The 23469-nt window shown below is 53.3% G+C and overlaps 8 protein-coding genes across 8 annotated transcripts; 6 read left to right on the top strand and 2 right to left on the bottom strand.

Moving 5' to 3' along the window:
* Positions 1-675: 675 nt before the first annotated feature.
* On the bottom strand, positions 676-2064 carry CPAR01_00453 (uncharacterized protein; the record flags this gene model as incomplete). The annotated part of the gene is made up of 1 exon (XM_060484745.1): positions 676-2064. The coding sequence occupies one exon, from the start codon at positions 2062-2064 to the stop codon at positions 676-678; it is 1389 nt and encodes a 462-aa protein (XP_060355602.1).
* A 1733-nt stretch (positions 2065-3797) lies between these two features.
* CPAR01_00454 (uncharacterized protein) lies at positions 3798-3950 on the top strand (the record flags this gene model as incomplete). Its single annotated transcript, XM_060484746.1, has 1 exon — positions 3798-3950. The coding sequence occupies one exon, from the start codon at positions 3798-3800 to the stop codon at positions 3948-3950; it is 153 nt and encodes a 50-aa protein (XP_060355603.1).
* A 2330-nt stretch (positions 3951-6280) lies between these two features.
* CPAR01_00455 (uncharacterized protein) lies at positions 6281-6805 on the bottom strand (the record flags this gene model as incomplete). The annotated part of the gene is made up of 2 exons (XM_060484747.1): positions 6281-6588; positions 6754-6805. Coding segments are annotated over 2 exons (360 nt in total), but the record flags the coding sequence as incomplete, so codon positions are not given.
* A 1052-nt stretch (positions 6806-7857) lies between these two features.
* CPAR01_00456 (uncharacterized protein) lies at positions 7858-8319 on the top strand (the record flags this gene model as incomplete). Its single annotated transcript, XM_060484748.1, has 1 exon — positions 7858-8319. One exon carries the CDS (start codon positions 7858-7860, stop codon positions 8317-8319), a length of 462 nt encoding a protein of 153 aa, XP_060355605.1.
* A 2347-nt stretch (positions 8320-10666) lies between these two features.
* On the top strand, positions 10667-12375 carry CPAR01_00457 (benzoate 4-monooxygenase cytochrome P450; the record flags this gene model as incomplete). Its single annotated transcript, XM_060484749.1, has 3 exons — positions 10667-11649; positions 11712-12132; positions 12184-12375. 3 exons carry the CDS (start codon positions 10667-10669, stop codon positions 12373-12375), a joined length of 1596 nt encoding a protein of 531 aa, XP_060355606.1.
* A 720-nt stretch (positions 12376-13095) lies between these two features.
* CPAR01_00458 (uncharacterized protein) lies at positions 13096-14495 on the top strand (the record flags this gene model as incomplete). Its single annotated transcript, XM_060484750.1, has 2 exons — positions 13096-13358; positions 13412-14495. The coding sequence occupies 2 exons, from the start codon at positions 13096-13098 to the stop codon at positions 14493-14495; spliced, it is 1347 nt and encodes a 448-aa protein (XP_060355607.1).
* A 1086-nt stretch (positions 14496-15581) lies between these two features.
* CPAR01_00459 (RNA-directed RNA polymerase) lies at positions 15582-19857 on the top strand (the record flags this gene model as incomplete). The annotated part of the gene is made up of 3 exons (XM_060484751.1): positions 15582-16770; positions 16857-17633; positions 17690-19857. The coding sequence occupies 3 exons, from the start codon at positions 15582-15584 to the stop codon at positions 19855-19857; spliced, it is 4134 nt and encodes a 1377-aa protein (XP_060355608.1).
* Positions 19858-20454: 597 nt separating this feature from the next.
* On the top strand, positions 20455-23004 carry CPAR01_00460 (uncharacterized protein; the record flags this gene model as incomplete). The annotated part of the gene is made up of 4 exons (XM_060484752.1): positions 20455-20513; positions 20565-21312; positions 21379-22680; positions 22744-23004. 4 exons carry the CDS (start codon positions 20455-20457, stop codon positions 23002-23004), a joined length of 2370 nt encoding a protein of 789 aa, XP_060355609.1.
* Positions 23005-23469: the final 465 nt, after the last annotated feature.

Consider the following 23469-nt stretch of genomic DNA (forward strand, 5'->3'; position numbering starts at 1 on the left):
TGGCATGAAACGTCAGGTACCGCCATTAGGCGCGACATAGACTTGCGGGAGCTTCTTTTAGAAGTGTCGCGATTCGATCATCAGGTTGAGGTTGGGCAGGAAACGATCAGACATGTCAGTTGCACTGAAGAGGCCAGGCGATCGGAGAATGAACGGGGGGTATATGGAGATTGTGAAGTCTGTATTGGTAATGAAACGAGAGAATGGTATCACAAACCCATAGGTAGATCATGATGTCTCTTTGGGGGCCCCTCCCATGGTGGGCAGACACCTTTCGTAACCTTCGGATTCCTACCGAGGCTTCTAAAAACCCGTTCCCTTTTTTGAGCATTGCTGCAAAAGTCCCGTCATGCTCCTCTGCATCCCGCAGTCACCGCCGTGCCATAGAGAGAAGGAGAAGAAAAATCACAAGAGTCTAGTGCAGGCCTCGACTCCTTGACGAGGTGCCTCCACGTTAAGCCAACGAACGAGGAAAAATAAGACAAAGAAAACTCAAATCCTCCGTGGAGTTGCCTCACGGCAATCGTACCATGAGGAGTATTTCCCATCAGCCGTGTACATAAACAGAATGATATCTCACCGCCTCGCCCCAAAGCAAAAGTAGAATAAATCCATAAGTCTTGAAGCAAGTCCAGATCAAGAGAAGAAAGAAAACCTTAAAAGGGGACCGCTCCGCTATACGCCCACCGAGATCGGCGGCAGAGTTTGCATGAAGTCGAGCCAAGATGCTCCTGGTTGGTTGTCCCGAATATCCCACACGGCTTTCAGGAATGTTTCCATGCTGCTACGGTACTTGCTGTTGCCGCTATCGATGAGCGACTTGATGGCATCCATGGCAGTCTCCCGCTCAGCCGCGTCCTTTGCTTCGATGGCTGCAAGAGTGTACGGAAAGCTGACACAGCGTTGCTTGTCTTGCGAGACTGTCAACGTCATCTGCAGGTCTGAGATGATGCTCTTTGCCATTGCAGATGCCATGTCATCCTTTTCGCCAAACTTGTACCTCAATCGGTGGATGTACAGCATTGCTGCCGTCTTGTAGATGCGGCTTTGGGCCAGCATGTGGATGACTTCGCTCGTGGTAAAGCGGTTTGTAAAGTCTGGAGGGATGACCGGCTGCCATGCTTCGATTTCTTGCTCCACTTCGTCCAATGCTTGCGTCTGTTCTTCGACGTCGACTTCGTGGTAGAGATGATAGCTGATGCGGCACAAGTCGTACATGTGTTGCAGCAATGGCATACACACGCCAACATACGCATCGACATGGCCCGCTTCGGGAGGTGCGATTCCACACACTGGGAGTTCGCGCTGCATCAGGCATTCGTTGATGTCGACAGCCGTCATGTATACGAGGATGTAGTGTGTCCGTGAGCTGGATATTTGTGAGGTTCCCAGAAGATGGCGAATGTGGCTCAGCACGTATCGTCGTACAGGCGCCGCACTGGTGCCGAGGGCCATGTTGGAGAAGTACACGATACCCAATCCCAACCCTGCCCATGGTAGCAGTTCGTCGCGCTTGAGTGTAGGCAGTGGACAGGATCGAAGGTGTTCGACGGCCATTGCGCCGCGGTGTAGATTCGCTTCCGGGTCGTATTCGCCCGTCTCCAATCCCATTGATGACGCGAATGCGCTATACATGGCGATGTAGGCGTCCTTGCCCTGGTCGAACATGGAAAACAGATGGACTGTCATGTCCAGCTGCATGCTGTCGACGAATGTTGGGCTGATGAAGTACTGCATAAAGTTGGACTTGTGCAGTAATCGCGATAAGGAATTGCGTTCGACGGTATCTAACCGGCCCAGCGTGCTACCGTATGGACTGAGTGACTCAAGGATCTTGGAAGGAGGACTCGATGCCGATTCGGTTGACGAGTCGGACGAAGCATCGTCGGGAGGGCTGCCGACGCTCGAGGCCGTCGCTATACTCGGCTTTCGTGATACGGAACACGGCGGGGAGCTAACGCGGGCGACAGTCGTCGTTGTTGTCGTCGTCGGCGGCGCTGTCGTCGGGACGATCACGTTGGTCTTTCGAGGGATCGGGTTCGGACATGGCACACCGGCGCCCATGATCTTGCTCCTAACTGCGACCTTTGACCTCCCTTTGACTGCTGATCTTGGCACGGGGCGTACAAAGACGCAGTCCCGGCCGTTCATCATGCAGCGATCGCATTGCGGGTTACCTTCCGAGAAGGTGCATTTTGACTTCTGATAGTAGCACGGCGCGCACGCCTTTGCGACGGGCTGGAGACGGAAATGGTCAGCATGGTGACGACGGAGGGGCAGAGGCGCCGAGGCACCCCGGTGGTTGGTGGTCAAGGAAGGGAACACATGGTCGAGTGATCAAGGTGACCGAAGGCGACGATGATATATCATGAACGCCGATGACGTTCATGATAGTACATCAACACTCAACACCCGATGAAAGTGGAATGCCTCGACGGAGATAGGCGATGACGAGAAGCTGCTGTGCTGCACTCACCATTGTGAATCAAGATTCAGGTGGGGTAGTCCATTCGATGTGCTCCAACAGACAAAGTTCTGTGGGGAGAGAACAAGAGTGACACGGCCAGGACACGCAAGAAATCTGGGTCGATAAAGGCCTGTGGCGGGTCGTTGATGATTAATACGTGTAAGCGTTGCGTTCTCAGGATTCTGTCTCTCTTCAAGGTGTGAATCCTCCTCGATTTCTGTATTGCCAAGGTTGAATAGCCGTCGTCCTCGGGTTGATGCTGTGAGCTTTTGGTGGTGCGGGCAGAGAAGGTATGTGTGTGTGCAGTCCGGGTTCGTTGAATGTAACTGGCAAGTCGAGAGTGCGTTGAAGAGTACGTTGGGGAACCGGCGTTGCAGCGGACGGGCGAAGATCAGTAATTGCCGAAGGAGTTAAGGAGGAAATGGGATGTAGAAGTGATGTTATGTTATGGTTGTTGGGCAGAAGGAGGAAGACAAGACAAGACTACAGTCTACTGGTAGGGGGCCTGGGATGTGAGATTAAGCTTCGGGCATGGCGCGCATGGATTTGATCGAGCGAGCAGTCAGGCTGAGGGAGCGGTCTGATCCATGGTGATCATGAGGGATTGATATTCGGTATCGGGACGACGGAGACTCGAGGCGTTTGGTTTGGTCTTGTTTGGTGGGCTTGGGTGGTGGTCAAGTCAAGTACTACAGACAATGTATCCTGCAACCCCCCCTTTTGAGAAGTGTAACCTGACGGAGGGGGGGGGACCAGGGGTTGGACGAAGGAGAACGGGGAAGAGAGAGGACGAGCAGGTAGACCCAGAGAGGGTCAAGGCTACCAGGAGTCTAGGGGAACGGAACAAGCAGCCAGCTTGGGGTGTGTGGGCAAGCAAAAAGACAAGGTAGGGATTGGTCAGGATGGGATGGGGAAGGCAATGGGAGACGTGGGATGGTGATTTTGGATTAGGCAAAGCCGCCGCGAGGCAACGGCTGTGCTGGAGGGTATTCTGTTTGCTTGGCTTCTATGGCTTGGAACGCCGCTTTGCTCGCTCGTTTGGCTCAGAGAAGGATGATGAAGGTGACAGAAGGTAATGATTTGATGATGAAAGGCGGAACAAATTTAGGGGTCCCCGACTACGACCTTCATCAGTAACCGGAGCCAGCCATGTACGGATACATGCCTCCAGTCTCTTCAATGCTCATTTCTGTTGGCATATTGAAAGGCAGAATGGGGTGTTCTGATGTACCAGCACTAACAGAATTCCCCTCCACCATCTTCTCAGGCTCCTCTCTCTCCCTCTTCCCTCTCACCCTCTCTCTCACTCAGCTGCCACCATCTAGGATCGATGTCTGGCGGGCTGACGACCGCATGCGGGTATACAGAGCTAGCGTCTACGGATGCTAGCTGGCAATACATGCGCCAGTCCGTGCGCATCAGAAGTAGAGTACGAAAGATCCAGCAGAGAGAGCAAAGGAGACTGCTGAGTGGTGAGTGGTGAGTGGTGACTCGGTGAGAGGGAATAGAAGATGAGGAGAAAGGGAAACGAAGCCTGTCTTGCTCGTCAGCCCGAGCAAAGCACAAGCATGGAAGGCTTGGCCTCGCACATGTCTTCCTGTGAGAATAGTCAGTACAGCCTGTATGGTACTTCCGACGTTCTATGATATCCGCGTACGTAAAGACTACTCCGTACACACTTTTTCGTATCGACATAGTTGTATGCTGGCCCTTCAGTGAGTCTCTCTGAACGCTACGCTTCCATCGCTTGGCTTCAACCAGCGGCCTTGCTTGCAACACTGCTCCCCCCCTGAAACGTCGAGGCGGTGCAGTCACAATATGGGCACGCCCGTTGGCCCTTGGGAAGCAGAAAAAGAGTGGCCCGTTTTGACTTTTTCCCTTGCACTCGCACGGACTTTGTGTTAAAGCAAGGGCAGAAGCGAGGAGAGACACGCATGCCAGACTCCAGAGAGGGCCACCGCAAAATGGTAGTCTTCAGGCCTGGGTAACTGTATGGAGTACCTGTATCCATAGGCTTACTACTAGTAGTAGTCCCGTAGAGACTAGGTAGTATGAATATCCGCAGAGAGTGGAGGATCAGAGGATGTTCTGGGGACCAAGACCGGGACTGGGGGGGCCCACGATGATGAATCCAAGGAGTGGAGGAGAGCGCTGTGATGCCCCCGAAATTCAGGGCAGCCTGTTGAAGATCAGATGGGCTTGCGGGTTGTTTCTCCCAGCCCGCCTACTGCTGGCCCGTACGAATACTCGCTCTTAGGCTTTATGCTGTCCTTCAACACCCTAGGCGATGCCACTTGATGGTGCTATAGCGACGAGAGAAAGCAATAGGTAGATAGTCTTGGACATCAGTGTCATTGCTGCTGGGTGGCAGGGGAGCTCCCGGCTCATGCTGGCACCGAGGGGGCTTGATGTCATTTCATCTTCTCCATGTGCATGGAGAGCACGAACCGCCTTGCTGTCTAACTTATTTCTACCGTCTCTTGCGCACTCTAATGTGCCCCTCAGACTCTGGCACGATTCGTGCGCTTGTGCTCAAACCAGAACCAAAGTGTGTCATCTGCCCTGGCAGACAGGCTGAGGATGAACGTGCAGTGAATGTTGCGAGCCTAGTGAAGTTGGAAACAACGCTCGATGGGTATTCGCACAACTCACAAGTACACTTACTTCGTACCGGTACTCCCAGCCCTCGACCTGGCCTGCTTCTGAGCATTTGCGCAAACAAGATAGTAGCCGGGTTGATCGAGACCCTGGCTTTGGCGTCTTGGGGCTAGCTCCCGGGGGCCCGCGTCCCGGTTCAAAAGTGACAGAACTGGGGCAGAGCTGGGAGGAGCTGAGAGATGGCGCGGGGTGGCACCGTGGGAATGAGCCCATGGGCACAGAGCGAGATATGGGCTGTTCCGACTTCTTTTTGTTTCTGTGCCACTTGTTTCGGTGTCCCTGACGACTAGACTGGTCGAGACTTGGAGCGTCCTATGTTGGCACGCAAATCAGGAACCAGCACGAGGTTGGTGTCTCAGAGACGAAGTGTCGTTAACAACAGATGTTCTATTCCTGGGAACTAGCCTCTAGGTATTGCAGGTTTGCGGGCACCGGGGAAAGGTTTCTGCAGGCATGGGGCGCTGCAATCTGCACGCTGCTTGAGCTTCTGTGGTGAACGGATACTTGGTACCATCCTGCAAGTCGTCAATATTTCCTGATCTGCGGAGCCTATGTCTCGACATCTACGGCTTAGCATTGATAATGTCTGCCGTATCAGGTGGCTAGAAATACCCATCTCTCGAGCACCCGTCACGTTCATCAATCAGACCCAAGCCTATTTTAGCCGCCAAGCTTGTCCTGGTTCGTCGCAGCAAGCAGAGTGTTGAGAAGGGGGCCTGCAAGTCCGCAGGTCCGCAGTGATTCCGTGGGATACAAGGATGATTATGCAGCGGGTTTATCCCCCCTCCATCCCCATCTCCAGAGTCCAGGGTTCAAGGACATGCAAACCACTGCAAGCCTGCAAGGACTACAAGCGAGGTATTGCTAACCATTACCCAATGATCTAATGACCTTCCAAGACGCCTCAAAGATGTCTGGTGTTGCGTTCTGGTCTGAGAGAATCTATTAAAGCAATAAGATGGGCACATGGATGTCGAGCCCTCGTCCATAACAATGACATGCCGCTAAAATGGCCACATGCCAGGACAGTTGGAGAGATCACGCTTTCTAAGCTGACAGCTGAGTCGTCATCCTGGACAACTCCACCGGAGGCAATTTGCTTCCCTTGATTGTCCCACGTGGGAGGGGCCAGATACCGCTCCCGACAATATGGCCTCAATCTCCTCTCTCCGTCTCGATCTGCACTGCACCTTTCCCATGTGCCTCAAAGAGAGGCAATGATGGCCAGGAATAATTAGCCCCTATCCCGGCAGATGCTGATTTAGCCCCCAAAAGAACGTGCACAATAGACTCCAGGGACGAGAAACCCAAGACATCAAGGTCTAGATCAACAACACCGGAGTGAACGAGATTGTTCATTCTCGACATAATCTCACAGGAACAGGTCTCCAAAGCCAAGCACGTAAGCACATAGACAACCAAACGGACTGCGTATTGTCTGCAACCGAGTCTGACAACACACCCTACAGTCTCAATAGTCAGTCAAATCAACCATATTATTAGCCTTCCACCCCGTTAGCCCGCATCTGTTAAACACACTTTACAATCCCTCCCCAGGACGCTAGGCGCCTCCGGGCTAGGGAAAAATGCGACAAGCAGTCAGTCGAAAGCTTCGTGGTAGCACTTGCCGGCTTGCACGGCAAGGTCCTTGGTTCTTCCCAGCTTAAGCCAAGCATCAAGTTTGGGCGAAACGCAAGATGACTCCACGCAATTCCCTCCCCTCCCCTCCCCTCCCCCCGTCCAACGTTCGCGCGCGGTGATCAAGCCAAAGGAGCCTCACAAACGGTGACAGAAACTTCAGAACCCTTCACAATCGACCTCAATTGGGGCCTAAGCCTTGGCAACCATGGGCTTCGATTAGATGGCATCGGAACGGAATGCCGCTTTCTGGACTTGGCTTGGCTCATGCGCCAGCCGCGCCTTTCCTCTTCAGCCTTTGCTAATGACAGTATCCCCGAGTTGCCCCCTTGCCTTGCGGCTTGGCAACCTTAGACCTAGGCATTGCTGCGAGCATTCAGGAAGGGATGCGTCGCACCGTCGCCAAATCTTTCTTCTTGGCAGGCAGACAACGGCATCTCTATCGCCGCTCCACGCCCTTCTCACTCTAGGACTACTGCGTCAATGAGGCGAGGTATCGCCATCACGAGTGGGCATTTGAGGCTTGGCGCGCGCCCTCAGCCATCAGCCATCGAGATTGCCAAATGTCCCATTTTTGCCCCTAGAACGTCCCAAGTTTGATTTGGAAAGATGTTCACGCCTCAGGGTTTCACGGGCTCGGGCTGTAACGTGGTTGTTGACTCGCAGAGAAACAGATTAGGAAACATGTGCCTATGCTATACAAAAGAAGCTACTGGAACTTCTTCTCGCGCATCAGACATGCAATGTAAACTTTCGGGCGGAACCCGAGTGTTGCGTAGTTCATCCTTCATAGTCCCATCCGAAGAGAGTCGAATCGCTGGGCAGACTCAAGGTCATCGTCAAGGTTTAGGGCAGAGATATTACCATGGCGAGAAGGTCCAGCCCCATCCTTTCCACATGATCGTACCATAACGACAATTCTCTGCTTCCTTTTTCTCTGATTATCAACAAGCCACAGAGAGGCTCTACGAATCGGTACCGTGGCCTGCCCTACGAGCTGAACCACCACTCCTCCTCCAACCCAACCCCAGATTTTAGGGCTCTCTGTTGGAAACCGTCCCTGCAGGGGGTGCTTTTCAAAGAGACCGAACCGGATGAGAAGCCATACCCCTCCACGCCCTCTAACCTTTCCCTCCCTGGGTGTTCTAACTATGGTGAGCTCAGTCAAACTTGGCTCTAGCAACTCCCTGCCGCTGGCGGAACGTTTCTGGGAGCATCCCGGGGCCCTTGGCAAGCCCACGAAACTCAAGCCGCCTCGCTGGCGGGGCCGCATTTCTCGTCCGTCAAAGCTGGTAGCTCACAGACTCAAAGTCCACACTTTTTACACACAGAAAAATCAAGGTTCAGCCAGACCCCGGGTCTGGCCGCGGATCATCTCCCCTCCTGCTTCTTTGGATATCATGCTCTTAGCTGTGTCGGACAGCTCGGACGCCCGCTGTCGTCTTGGAGCGGGGGACCCTGCCTTCTTTTCTTCCCCTGCCCCTCCACGAATACCCATCTCGTCGTTCTTCAGACTCCATTGTCACTCGGCCCTCGGGGCGGCCCCCGACCATTGATAAATGACAGTAACGTTAACGGCTTCCCTCAACGTGGTCAATTATCCAAACCTCGGAAGAGGCTGCGGACGGTTCGTGATCATAAGCGAAGACAGATTGCAGTCCTAGCCTCATGGATATCCAAGCTACCCGGGCGAATCAGAGATGCTACCGCTGGACAGCCCTGACGACATAGCGTAGCAGTCTGGATAATTCGCATCGCAATATCCCAAGGGGGCTGGGCTGTGATAATGCTCTCGACCTGGCCATGAGATTCAGATCATTGAGATGCGGTGATAATTATTTCCGTACAACTTGTTCAGTATGGACTAATCCGAGTCGTCGCTGGACTAATCTGGCCCGCAACCACAACGTGACCACGGCTCCCAGACTTGGCATGAGGGGACACCTCTTTTTTTGTTCTCTGTCAAACCTCAGTTGACTCGAGTCGACTCAGAGACGTTTCGTTCGTACCTCTTCAAAAAACGAGCTGGCAAATCACAGCCGTTGGTGTCACAAGATTTCCAACACTAGCGAGTCAAGAAGCTCACAAAGGGCCATGCTTTCCCCCAAGAGGAGAGGGATCGATGATCGTGTTTCCGTAGCCCGTGGGCAGGTGGTTGGTCGAACGCCTAGACACCATGCTGGCGCCGGACGACAGGTCGCCCGTCGTATCCTCTCCCACGTTATCCGTAAAGCAAAGGCAGCCGTCGTATTCTCTCTCTGTTTCCTCGGCAGGGAAAAGAACACGACTGTGCTTCCAATGGGGAAGCCTGACTCGGGAAGTTCAGGCTTTGGCGAGTGCTCACAACGATCAACCCAACCTCCTTGTGGAAACCCATACCTCAAGCAGAAAATGCTGTGACCTCCATAAGTCCCGTCCATAACATCGTACGCCCGTTCCCCATCCCGAATCACCCCGCGAAAGTGAAGCTCGGGCTATCACCCGGCCGGTGATGCAGTGGGAGCCCGGTATCCCTCCGCGTCTACCTTTCCCGCAGTTCCCGGTTGTGGATCTTTTTTGGTTCTTCTTCGTCCGCGGCTGTCTCGTCTCTGTCTACGATCCCGCTGCCAAGTGCCCAATCCCGATTCGCAGTGTCCTCTTCTCGATCTTTGCCCCCCTGATTATCGATCAAAGAGAGGAATCCGAGCGTCTACGCAGGAGACAACGTAAGACAGGAGGGGTCCTGGCCATGATCCGTTGCCGAGAAGTTTCCGATCTGTCAAAACCTCTCCCCGTGATGAAGGGTGGGACCCATATGCTCCGCAATGCGGGCGCAGGGCGGACTCGGTAGTTGAGATTAGATCGAACTTGAGGCTCCGTCACCGCGTGTCCGCCGATCTGGAGAACTCGACTGCGTTCCAACGGTCACGGTAATAAAGGAAAAAATCGTCTCTTTTTTTCCCCTTGCAGAAGTAAACCCACAACCCGGTGTCTTGGGTTCGGCCCGTCTTTGATACTTTTGATGTTGGTGTCTTTCGGGCGGTTCTCTGATCTCTCGATAGGCACCAATTAGTTCAGCGGAACTCTGGAGGTTCCATCTGAAGTTCGAATGGTCACTCCTGGCAGCTTCCAGGCATACTATCTTGCCCCATTGCGTTCGTTGGTGGAAACATTGCTGGCAACATCTGTTCCAGAATGACTACCATTCTAGCCACGCTGTCACCCTCGAGGCCAACGTGATATTAAAGTCTACCGGTACTGCCGACTGATTCCAGAAATAACATCTCTCCGGTCTGCAATAGATTCCTATAGTACCAAAGGCTGACAGCATCACGCCCTCTCTCCTTGGAATCGTTCTCGCAAAAGTTGCACATCCGGCAGCGTGGACGTCTAATTCCGTAATTCCGTAGTCTATCTCTGGCTAAACTTCCCCAGGATGACCCGGTGACGAAAGCCACCTCCGCATCGCCCGCCCTCCCCGCATCACCACCTCCAGGCTCCCCGTGCTCGCAATGACCAATTCGCGTCGGCAGTTCTTTCATTGGCCGTTTAAGCTTTCCTCGGACGCCAGTTGTGTCGCCGACATGATTTCGAGTTGCGAGAGAGTGGTGATTTTCCAGCAGTCCTTCCAAGGTTTGGTGATGTCAGGTCTTTGGGTTTCGGAACGGGCTTGTAAGACGGATTTATGTACGAGATGGTTGATCGGGTTTGCGGTTTGCCTGGCGCAAACAACGTACATGGAGTACGAAGACAAGATATTTATGTCGTGCCATCCGTGACGTCCAACCTTGGCGTGAGTCGTTCATCAGAGGCCCGAGTCGTGACCTTGCTGCTCGAATTCGCGGTAAATTTGTAAAGGTTGATAACGCCTAGGTATCTCGACGGTGCCTATTCTAGCTTTGTCAGTCAAAGCCCCAGCCAACTATGGACTCCCCAATAGACGCGTTAGACCCGAATGACACCAGTCACACTTACACCGAAGTTGCCGGGCTCTTCTTCCGAAAGTACTGGCCGATCCTGCTCCCTCTCGCTGTGTTAGTCAACGTCTTCCGCACCCGCTACCTATCTCCGCTCCGTCGATATCCCGGGCCGTTCATCGCCTCAACGACCCGTTTGTGGAAAGTCGTATCTACCGCATCGCGACGTACACACCTCGACCACATAGCTCTCCACAGGAAATATGGTCCGGTCGTGCGTATTGCGCCGAACGAGGTCTCCATCGCCTCGCCCGAGGCAGCGCGACACGTTCTGAGCGCCGGCAAGCGGTTCTACAAGACGGCGTTCTACGGCGTCTTTCCACCACCGGAGAATCCTGACATCTTCACGGAGGTCAACGAGGACGCCCACGCGAGGAAGAAGAAGGTCGCCAACGTTCCGTATAGCATGGCGGCGATGCAGCAGCTAAGCCCCTTCATTGATGATACCGTCGACCTGCTGGTTACTAAACTCGCCGGGTTCGCGTCGCGGCCTATGGAGTACAAGGCAGACAAGTTTGTCGATCTCGGGGCGTGGTTGCACTACTTTGCATTTGACGTGCTTGGAGAGGTGGCTTTCTCCCGAAGCTTCGGTTTCCTGGCGGAGGGCAAAGACGTGGAGGATGCCATCGCCACTATTGACCGCTCACAGGCGTACAATGGGATTGTTGGTCAGGTTCCGTGGGTTGACTTGCTTTTGCGGCGGAACCCTTTGTGGAAGCTATTCCCAACGTTGAATACGAAGAATGCGCCCATCACTCGAATTGCCTTGAGTGAGATGGAGAGAAGACGGCCTTTTGATAAGGAGAGCGAGGGCAAGCTGAGGAATGATGACGGGAGGCAAGATCTCCTAGCGAGTTTGATCAAGGGACACTTGAAGGACACTGAGAAATTTACCGAAGGTGACGTCTTTGCTGTTGCCCACGGCGCGATGTAAGTTGGATCAACGCATGAGAGTAGCCGATGCCTTGGACTAACGAACTTATTTATAATAGCTTCGCTGGATCAGACTCGACAGCTTCGACCATGCAATCACTCTTCTGGCACATCCTTTCGGCGCCACAAATTCACACAAGAATGGTTGCTGAAATCGAAGATGCCGTCAAATCCGGGTCGATGCCTCCAACTGGCAACATCTCATGGAAAGAAGCCCAGGAGCTGCCGTACTTTCAAGCATGCCTGAAAGAGGCTATGCGCGTGCGGCCAGCAGTAGGTCTCAACATCAGCCGCGTGGTTCCACCAGAAGGAGCCGAACTCGACGGCAGATTCTTTCCCGGTGGGACGCAGGTGGCCGTCAACGGCTGGGTCTTGCACCGCGATAAGCGCACTTTCGGCGAAGATGCGGATGATTATCGCCCTGAGCGGTGGCTGGTAGATGTTGAGGAAGCAAAGAAGATGGAGCGATACATGTTCCAAGTGAGTAGACCAAGCTATCCTGGCGCTATTGAAGCTAACGATGATGACCAGTTCGGTGGTGGAAGCCATGTTTGTATCGGTCGGAACCTAGCTCTGTTAGAAATCAACAAGGTCGTGCCGCGTCTCTTCAGAGACTTCAAGTTCGAGTTGGCGCATCCTGGCCGGCCGTTGAGAGCAAGTGCTACGTTCTTTGTTGTACAAGATGGCCTGGAGGTATTGATTGAGCGACGGGAATTGGCCTAGACACCTGTCCATGGTGCGAACATGCCACTGTACCTGAGCAGAATGACTACAGTAAGACTTTCATAGCACTGCGACTGAATGAAGTTGATAATGTGTATTAACCCGACTGTGCTGTTTAAATACTGAGACTTTGGGGACATCGTAGATACTACTAGGCCGAACCTGACCACCTTACTGGAAGCGTCCGTAGGAGAATGGCTCAGACAAGTGACAACGAAGGCCGTCGTTGAATTCTGATCTTCCCCAACTTCCGGCCCGGGGAGTGGTCGCCGCCTCGTCTCTGCATACAACGTCGGACAAAGCCCGACGCTTAGCTGCCAAATCGGAACGAAACATGCCACTCGCGTGTCTTCGTTGTGGGCTGGGATGATGCGAGACCAGGCTAAATCACCGGATTGGCTACGGGGAAAATCCTTATTCTGCAAGCTCTTAATCGACAATCCAGTGTGCCAGTCAAACACGACCGACTGCGGAATCGGGGTGTTGCTGCGGGGTGTCAGATGCGGTATCACCATCGCGGCGCGATATGGCGTCACGCCGGGCTCGGCCCCGACCCCACCGAGGCTGTCGTTATCTCCAACCCGGAGCCGTGGGCGGCCAACTATCGGGGAACTTGGGTGTTTTGATAAAAGTGCTTGCATGACCCGGTTTCTGCAGCTCTGATGTGTAGGTGAAGCGTTTTGTAACTTTGAACTCTATCTGAGAACTCGAAACGACGAAATGGGGAGCACAAGCCAGCCACAGCAGCTTCAAGTTGCCATCATCGGCGCAGGTATCGCCGGTTTGACAGCTGCGATCGCGTTGAAAGAACACCCAGGTATCAACGTTCAGATATATGATAAGGCGACAGAGCTTCGAGAAGTCGGCGCTTCTATTGCTCTGGGCCCGAATGGCCTGCGTACGTTGGAGAAGCTGGGTATTCACAATGCTCTCGACGATTCGATTGCTTTCCGCAACAAGTCGGGTTATCCAATGATCTACCGGTGAGTGCGTCAATGATACATGGTGTGAGGAACGAACCTGACCATAGAATTAGCCATTACAAGACCGGCGAGATCGTCTCGGTAGATGAGCACCACGGAAGCGTGGAGGCCCGCCATAAGACGGCAAGATTCCACCGTCCGCATCTGCAGCAGGCTTTGCTCAAGCACATCGATCCTGCCCACATTCACCTCAAAAAGGCCTTCAAGAACATCGAGAATGCAGAGTCAACAGGCAGGCTGAGGATCACATTTGTTGATGGCACCGCCGTCACGGCAGACATCCTCCTCGGCGCGGACGGCATCCACTCTGGAGTGCGGAGCTTCTACGTCCCGTCATCTCGGTCAAAGTGGACCGGTTGGACAGCATTCCGTGCGGTGTATCCCGTCTCCCATCTGTCTCACATCCCCGATATTCCAGACGAGGCGGAGCACTGGTGGGGGATCGATCGGACGTGGTTCATGTCGAAGCTTGGCAAAGATCTGTTCTGCATCGTCGCGTCTCACCAAAGCGACCCTGACGCCCCGGATGCCCTGTATAAAGATACGGTGTGGAATACTGGCAGCGACATCAACTTGCTCAAGAAGCACTACAGCGAGTGGCACCGTCTGGTGCGCGAAATCATCGAGGCGACGCCTGCGGATTCATTGAAGGTGTATCCCAACGCTTCTGCCCACGGGCTAGAGAGCTGGGTTCTGGGCCAAGATAGAGTGACATTCGCTGGCGATGCGGCGCATGCCCACGGTGGAGCTTTCGCTGCGGGTGGGAGTCTCGCGATTGACGACGCCTGGGCTTTTGCGGCATCGATCCAGCACGTGTATCCACCTTCAGCTACGGAGCTTCCGTCAGCAGCAGACATTGCGAAAGCGCTGAAGTTGTATGAGAAGACCCGAAAATCGCACACGGATAGAGTGCTTGATACAGTCCATTCGACGAATAAGAAGAAGGTCGAAAGGCTGGCTGTGGTGGAGAACGATGATGGCTTGCGGGCGAGGATGAAGAATCGAGTCGAGCCTGTTTGGATCCATGAACATGATGTCGAATCGGTATTCAGGCAGGTTTTGGCGCAGGAAAAAAGCCTTGAAGTTTCAGGAGCGACATCGAATCCGTCAGAAGTACAGATAGAAAGCCGCCTTTAGATGCTGAACATGGTGCTCCGAAGTTGAGAAATCTTGGTGGCTTTCGTGAGAGAATCTCCCAAGAAATCCCCTAGAAGTGGCAGCAATGATGGTGGTATATCTGCCCTCGGCCATACTATGTGGGTGCTTTCGAAATGCTGTAGCAACGAGTAGGTCATCTATTTGACAAAGATCTGATCATCTGCCGTGTATCACACCTCGTCAGCACTCGCTGAAGAGACGCTCGAATCTCGCCTGAATACTCATGATGGATAATTGCAGTTTCCCAAGCCCCGTGCTGATACTACAATCGGAGGAAGCTGCACTGAACGGGAGACAATGGTTTCGAGTAGATGGAGCAGTCCTTTGTAACCCTAGTCGAGATGCTCTTTGGTGTTGTTTGGTGTTGGTTGGTGTTGGTTTGCGAGCAGCGGCAGGGAAGGGAGCTGTAGGTACGTCCCTGCGCCAGTCCCATTAGATCCCGTTGGTGGTCTGTGCTGACTCACGCTTCTTAGCTCCACTCTGACAGCGGTGATTGGCCAATATTGTGGCCGTTTTTTGACTATTCCGGGCTAAGCGCCGGTCCCTATCTGTCCCTGCTTCTCGTCCAATCATTGAGCTCGTGCGGGGTCCACTCTGCGCTCCTTCCCGTCTTGTAGTGTGATGCAAGTACCTTCGTACCTTCGGACCTCTCCCTTCCTCACTGAGACCTGCGAGCTGCGAGCTGCGACATCCCAGCGATCCTCATCCTCAGCCACTCTTCCTTCTCCTCCCAAGGACGACGCCGGGAGGCTGCATTCCAGTACGAAGTGTTTGCTTCTTTCTCCCCTCTTTCGACCCTTGTTGTGTGGCTGCTGCGCCCGTTCTCTCGCTCGCGACCTTCCTTCCTCACCGACCGTTTACCCCGCCGAGCGGTTGCGACCAACGCGCAGAATGCCTTCTCAGTACTTCAACCTCTTCCCCGACGTGCAAATACCAACATGGCACAACATTGCGTCCACTCAATGCTTCTTTGATAACTGGCAATACGAAGCGATAGGCTATGAGGCCGAATCTATGCCGTCTACTCACTATCCACATTAGCAGGTATGCTCTTGAAGCTTAGACATGGACTTGGATCCTGACCTCCCCCTCCGCTCAAAGCTCCTCGATCCGACCATGGCACCGCACACGAAGACCGCCCAGTCAGCTCCGAGAACCCCGAAGAAACCTACCCAAACCGACCGAGTCAGAGATGTCATTGACAAGCTCAATCGAGAATACAACCTCGCCATCGAGATACCCGATGTGACACTTACACCGTCGTCGACCCGGCAGCGCGCCGAACAAGACACCGCTTTTGCCCGCAGCGAAAAGATTGTCCGTGGCATCCGATTCCATTGCTTCCAAAGCAACTTGCTGGACAGGATTCTCGATTCCTTTCACATGGAAGCTAGAGCTGCTAGTGAGAAGTGGATCCGGTTTGATGATGCCGAACCTGGAGGGGCTCCCAAGGCTGAATCACCCGGCCAATTATTACAGTTGCAGGTACTTCTCGACGACATATTGGATAAGGCCCATGCTCAGGTCAAGGCACGCAAATTGACTCGGAATCACACCGGACCAGCAGTCTTCGCCTCGACTGAATCAAGCAAGTCAAAGAGGAGATCCGACATAGACAGCAAAGCCGAATCACCCAAGAGAGCCAGGGGAAGTCCCCTATGGGGAGAGGAGAGAGAAGGTGTGATTTCCAATGCTCTGGACAAAGTTCCAAGTCGTTCTCGATCAGCAATACCCGAAGCTATGCCGGCTCAGTTCACCAGAGAGGTCTTGACGCTGAACAAATCATTCGATGCTTCCCTCTATACTTCGACTTCCGTGCGCCAGAGCGTGTACGGGACCGTTTCCCACATGACATCTGCGAGCACTAGTCGGACGTCACTCTTTCCCAAGGTAGACGAGCGAATGCCGGGCACCCAAGAGACAGTCCCAGTTCCACTCGAGGAAGAAGAGATGCGTCGCGAGTTTCTGGATCAAGCACCGACTTCCCCATCTTCCCAGGACCTTTTCCCGGCATCTTCTGGTCATCTCGATGCACTGAATATCTCCTTCACAGAACACGAGGTAGAATCCGCAAAGAAGAGGTCTAGAACACCAGCAGATCTCGGTCTCGAACCGCTCGGCAGCCCTTCTAAGAAGGCAACCATCTACTCAGAGATCGCTGGTCTTCAAGATCCATCCTTGTGCGAGCCCGTCTCCACTCCCCTCAAACGATCTGAGCCGGTTGATCTCCGATCCCGTCTTGACGCTTCGTGGCGTAAGTTTTTCCACTAATGGACGTTGAGGCCGCCGCATGACTATTGATACGGTTGTGAATAGATGAAGTGCTGACCTTTTTGCCAGCCAGATTTCCTCGGTGGCTCAACCGCGCGCCGTTTGCTGTCGCATGGGAAATGACGCGCATCGCAGTGCACTGTGGAGTCGACCTTGGAGAAGTGATGATGGACTATGACGAATCGTGGATCAACTATAGCCAACTGTGGAAGGCTCTCTTAGCCCACCCCGATTTCGCTGGCAAATCGTTTCCTGAGCGTCCCAGTACCGACGCCTGGGCTGCTGCCATGTCTGGCTTTAACACAGTCCGAGGACAGCACGTAGTCTTTTCGGCTCGTTTTGATCAAGTTCCTCGGGCGAAGAAAAAGGGCCCCATGTTCTCACTGTCAATGCAGCCCATCGCCTTAGATCAGGGCTGTCGCCTGCACCGCCATTTCGGTTCCGATCGGTTTCTCGAAATCTTGATCCCAAACCCCAAAGGGTGGCATGAACCCATCAAAGAGCCCGAAGTGTCACAAGAGGTCGTCCATTGGTTCTCCTCAAAGCGGCATTACCTCGCAGGCAGGCAGTGGCGGGCATTCTTCTCCAGAGATGCCGGATACAAGACGCCACAGAAAACCCTGAACATGGGCCCTGAGCCAAAGCCCGTCTATCAAGACAGAATCAGTCTCTTCGCCGAGAACGGCAACAACTTCCATGTAGCTCTCCCTCTTGGGAAATCTTCTCATGACAACCCTCGGGAGTTTAGGGTCAAGCTCAGCACTGGAGAGATGCTTGCCTGGCTTCTTCAATTTGAGCACAACAAGGAACAGCCATTTCTCAAGTTGTTTTCCCGTATCCAGCTTGGTGAGAGAGGGACATACAAGTCTGCAGTCTGGAACGTCTACTGATCCGCTTCACAGGATTGAGCAAAACGACGCCAGTGGTCGTTCTCGAGCCCAATCAAATATTTCACCAGACAAAGGACATGCGCTCGCCCACCGACATGGTCATGAACGACGGAATCGGCCTCATGTCTCGCGCACTTGCCCGGAAAGTCAGAGATGTTCTCGGACTAAGTGATGTTCCGTCTGCTGTTCAGGGTCGCTTTGGTTCTGCCAAGGGTATGTGGATGATCGACGTCCTTGGTGACGACGATAGCCTGTGGATAGAGACGTGGCCATCTCAACGGAAGTGGAATTGTGACTATGTTGATCCAGAGCATCGCACGCTCGAAATTAGTGCTCATTCAATGGAGCCACGATCTGCTAGCCTCAACATCCAGTTCCTTCCGGTCCTCGAAGATCGAGCCAAAGACAGAGAAGCGATGAAAATAACCATTAGCAAAATCCTCGAAGACGAACTTTGTCGTGCGCTAGAGGAGCAAAAGCACGCGATGAAATATCCCTTGGAGTTCCGCAAATGGCTCGTTGAAAATTCTTCCACGAGAAAGCAGCGCCTTACCTTTGGACGGGTGCCTTTCTTGGCTGGTCTTCCGGAGTCACCAGAAGAACGCATGAGCTTCCTTCTGGATGGTGGATTCGAGCCAATGAAGCAGAAATACCTTCAAGAGATTGCCTGGACGCTAAGGCAAAACAAGTGCGAAAATCTATTGAAGAAGATGAGCATCAAGGTGCCCAACTCAGCGTACTTCCTCATGGTGATGGACATGTGGAACATACTCGAAGAGGACGAAGTGCACGTGTGCTTTTCGTCGAAATTCCAGACCGAGACCTTTTCGGACTCCATGCTCCATGGTTGCGACGTTCTCGTGGCTCGTTCTCCAGTGCACTTTGTGAGCGATGTTCAGAGGGTGAAGGCTGTATTCAGACCGGAGCTACATGCTCTCAAAGATGTCGTTGTTTTCTCAGCTAAAGGGAACGTCCCTCTAGCGGACAAACTGTCAGGTGGTGACTATGACGGCGACAAGGCATGGGTCTGCTGGGAGCAAGCAATTGTGTCAAACTTTGAAAATGCAGAGGTATCGCCAAGCCCCGACTTGTCAAGCTACTTGAGGAAAGACAAAACAACTTTTGGGGATCTTGTTGAAGAGCAGGGCGAAAAAGCTATATCGGAAATGATCAACCGCAGCATTGCCTTCAGCATGAAGCCTAGCTTCTTGGGTATTGCAACCGCCTACAAGGAGAGACTTTGCTACCACCTCAACAGCGTGGACAACAGTTACGCCCTCTGGTTGAGCGCCCTCCTTGGCAACCTTGTTGACCAGGCCAAACAGGGCTTTGACTTTACGACGGAAGATTGGCATAGGTTCTGCGGAGAGCGGCTCGACAGTCACCGATTTAACGGGTTGCCAGAACCCGCTTACAAGTCTGAGAGTTGGTCGCATTCTGGGACACCAGTCCACATAATTGATATTTTAAGGTTCGTGGTGGCGAAGCCAGCCATTGAAAAGGAGCTGGCAAAGTTCCACAAGTCAATGTCCACGAGGTCGAACGAATTTGGGTATGAGCTGCGATCTCTTCGCTCGACCAAAGCTAGCGAAGACGAGCTTATAGCGGAACTGTGGGATCCTGACCTTGCCAAGCTTCACGAAGAATTTGGGAAACTTGCAACGGAGAACTTGGCGTTGAAGAAGATTTTGCGAAATCTCAAGACCGACTTGGAAGGTGCTGAGAAGAGTTGGAGCAAAAAGGTTGGCTCGAGCAAAGACAAGGATAACACAAACCGCGCCATACTCGAAGTATATGAAGAATGGCGCTCGATTCGACCCCGTCCAGATGGTGCGCTTGAGCCACTGACCGACGCTTTACTGAGGCAGACGTACGCGAGCGAGGACCACACCACCTGGGCTTTACTGCGTGGCAGTACAACATTCAAGATGTTTTACAACCGCAAAACAAAGTTTGCTTGGCGGATGGCGGGCATTCAACTGCAGTTCATCAAGGCAATGGCTACAGCAGGGCCTGACAGAGTCCTTGTCCCTGTGGTCCCTAGCATGTATGCGGCCCTCAAGCCGGACGGCAAGTTCATCACCCAGGCCACCTCAAAATTGAGGGATGAAGGGTCCGAGTATCCAGGTCTCGACTCTGACGGCGAGAATGACTGGAATGGGTCAGAGGGCGAGGAATGACGACCTCCCGTTGCATCAACGGTGTCTTTTCACAAGGACAATCCACGGTCCGATCACCTAGATAGTCAACTTTCTGACTACAGTTTTGCTTCTTCCCAAAGCATGACTTGGGATCAGAAAGACTTGGAGCTTGGAACGAAAGAACTCAACGGAGCTATGATATGGAACGAAAGAAATGCGATTTGGAATTGGCTTCGAAGCGATTCTGCGGATACCCTTTGTACTTATGTTGGAGCTTTTCGTACACTTACCGCGTCGCGCCTGAAAGGATGCGAGGACATGTACGGCCGTTTTTCTTTCCTAAACGTGGCGAGTCCCGACCTTTGTGTCCTGATGCCTTTCTCGTGACCAACGCCCCGTTGACCCCAACGTGGTAAGCATTGTGAAAGGATGCTTGAAGAGGCCATACATGATACAGAGAGCAACTTTAATGAATGGACCCTGGACATCAGTCGTAAGCCTTTTTGCCAATTTTTTCATTGCCCTTTATATTTCTGCCGCACACCGAAGTTTTCTCCTCCTGAAAACTTTGACCAGAACCCAGAATCGAATCCCTCAAGCATATCCTTCTTCACCAAGGCTTTCAGCTCACTCGCAATGTCATATTCACTCCCGTTCAAACGAGAGGGCCAGGACCCGGAGATCAGGCCCCTGAGGTCAGTCACTGCCTCGTCTGATGATCATACGTTACTAACTGGTACATCAAGTAAGAGAAGCATTAACATGGCATCGTCGACGCGCTCTAATCAATCACCCGCGCCACCGGCATTGGTTCGAGCAAATATCGCCCCCGATGCGCCCTTTCCCTCCGGCAAGAGAAGTAGTAATTTGCATCGATCGGCAGCCCGCCACACGCGCAGCTCAGATGCATCGTACTCTGTGCGCGCGGACGATATCATCTGCAAAGATCTCTCGCAGTGTCCCTACGGTCCCGAGGCGGGTCTTCATTCTGTCTTCAGGCATGATCATCCCCACGGCAAGAAGAAGGCCAAGTGTGCAGACAAGACTTTCGAGCTGTTGCAGGATATGGAGCGAGCTTCGGCTGAGCGGGAAGACAAGGTCGAGGAGCAGACGCACCGCGGCTCTACTTCTAAGCGGCGTGAGCCGGTCGTAGTTTGGATGGATGCGGATACAGGACTGAAGAAGAAGCCTCCTAAGGAAGCAGTGAGGGCCCACGAATCGTACTGTAGGATCAAAGTTGACGGGGTGGAGACGGGCTCCCCAATTACTGTTGGTCCTTTCCATCGGTCTGTCCTTGAGACCATGATACAGGACCTTCCCGTTGCGCCAGGACAGGCCCAGAGGGGCACCCCTGGGACTCGGGTGAGCCATGGCCCGCCTCCTCCTCCTCCTCCTCAGCAGGAGAATCAAAGTCCGGAACCTTTCCTCGCGGCCGGCGGCCGGACTCTCCCGCGCAACCCGGTTGCCGAGCAGACCGAAGCCGAGAAGCGTAAGGTAATGGGGGAGGTATTGTTCCAGATGACAGATTACTATCGCCAGAAGGAATCTAATTCGAAACAGCCAGTCGTAGATATGCAGCGCGAGGGAGCTGCGTTCGCGTTGAACAGTCAAGAGCATTTCCGACAGGCAGCGGAGACTGCTCGTCAGCGATTACAGCAGCAGAAGCTCCTCGCGAAGAAGGCGCAAGAAGAAGAGGAGTTGAAGAAGGAGGCGCTGAGACGGAAAGAGCTGCAGCGACAAGAGTTTGAGCAGCAGCAACAGCAGCAACAGCAGCAGCAGCAGCAACAGCGAGAGTACCAGCTTAAGCTGGAGCACGACGAAGCGCGAGCGCGCAGACGGAGTCGAATGGAAGAGCGCATCACCAGGCACCTGGAGCGAGAGGTCCAGATGAAGCAGCAGCAACAGTATGAGCTTGAGCAGAAGCAGAGGCAGGAAGAACTGCAACGGCAAGAGGACTTTGCCAAGCAGAGACAGCTGGAGAAGCATCAGCTCGAGATGAAGCAGCGTCAGGAGTTCCAGGTCAAGCAGAAGAAGCAGCAAGAGCAAGAAGAGCACAAGCTCAAGCTAAAGCAACAGCAGCAAGATTACATCGAGTTGCTGTTGAAGAACGCGCAAGAATGCAACCACGGGATGGAGAAGTGGCAAGAGGAGGAGAGGCAGAAGCTGCAGCAGAAGCAGGCAGAGCTGCACCGTCAGGAAGAGCAAGCCAAGCAGAGGCAGAGAGAAGAGTACCAGCGCCAGATGAAGCAACGAGAGGAGTATCAGCTTCAACAAAAGCAGCAGCAGCAGCAGCAGCAGGAACAAGACCTCGAGCGCAGGAAGAAAGCATCACAAGAGCTCGAGCTCAAGCAGCAGCAGCGCCACGAAGCTCTGCTCAAGAGCAAGCAGGAGCTCGAAGCGCTGCAGAGTGGCGTCAGACAGCGTGAGGCCGAGCTCATGCAGAAGCAGCGACAAGAGTACGAGTACAAGGAGAGACAGAAGCGAGAGGAGCAGAAGCGGGTGCAGCTGAAGCGGCAGGCAGAGTACGAAGCCAAGAAGCAGCAGATTGAGGCTTCTGACGTCTCGTCTAAGCCTGTTTACAACCCTGAGCAAGGGTATGCCGATATGATTGAGATGATCAAGAACTGGCAGCTCTCGGCGACGAAGGGCATCCATTCCATCTCGGAGGAGTTGGGTCGTATCTCTGCTACCGCGGCCAGAGCGGAGGAGCAAATCGACCGGGACGCCGTTTCAGCGGAGATTCGTCACGAGCCCGAGACTGTGGCCAAGTCAGATGAGGTGTCAAAGGCACCACAGGTTGAGGACGATCGTGAGATTCCTCCATTCTCGCTGAGTTCTCCCCTATCTCCTGTGATTGACCCTGTAAGTACAAATCGCATCGGTTCGCCACGTCATTAATCCCTCGCTAACACCAGATAATCACAGCACAATCGGTCCAGTCCCGGCGCGAACCCAATTCAAGGCATAGTGTATAGGCTCAAGAAGGAAGACGATGTCCAGGCCTTTGACTTTGTCAGCCATGAGGATGCGCTAGACCTCACGGAAGAGTTCGTCATCACGGAGCCTATGATCTGCTGCAAGAATGGCAAGAACTGCAAGAATTGCGACTGCCAGAAGCCCCCACAGGCTGGCATTGCTAGGGCGTTGCCTTTGGAGTTTTTTGACGATGATTTCCTCCTCATTTGAGGGGTTTAAATTGTTGAGTGACGGATAAAGATGCGGCGTCTAGGCGTTTCCATGTTTCTTGCCCCGGCCGATGAGAAAGAGAAATGCAGTCTTCAGGGCAGATATACGGGGCACAGTTTTTGAGGTAGTCATTCTATAGTTTCCTTTCCCGTCAATCTACCGGTTGAAGTAATTGTTACTGCTGTGACATAAGTAGATATGTGAGTGAGTTGAGGCTGCCATTGTCATTCTGCCGACAGGCGCCGAATGTTGCGTACTTGGACACAGGGATTTGGCGGGCTGACACTGGGGATCTGGGATCTTTTTTTTGCCATGGATAGTGTTATTGTGTTGTTTTTCGGGGGTTTATCAGTTTTCTACGTGTTTTTGCTATCATGAAATGTGATGTTGCTGTTGGGTGACGATGATGCGCTCTACATCATGGACTCGTCGGAGTCATGGGCCATGGCATGGCATTTGAGTGTT

This window comes from Colletotrichum paranaense (genome assembly GCF_030867605.1).
Source record: "Colletotrichum paranaense strain IMI 384185 chromosome Unknown Scaffold_1.1, whole genome shotgun sequence".
In the NCBI taxonomy this organism is placed as follows: domain Eukaryota; kingdom Fungi; phylum Ascomycota; class Sordariomycetes; order Glomerellales; family Glomerellaceae; genus Colletotrichum; species Colletotrichum paranaense.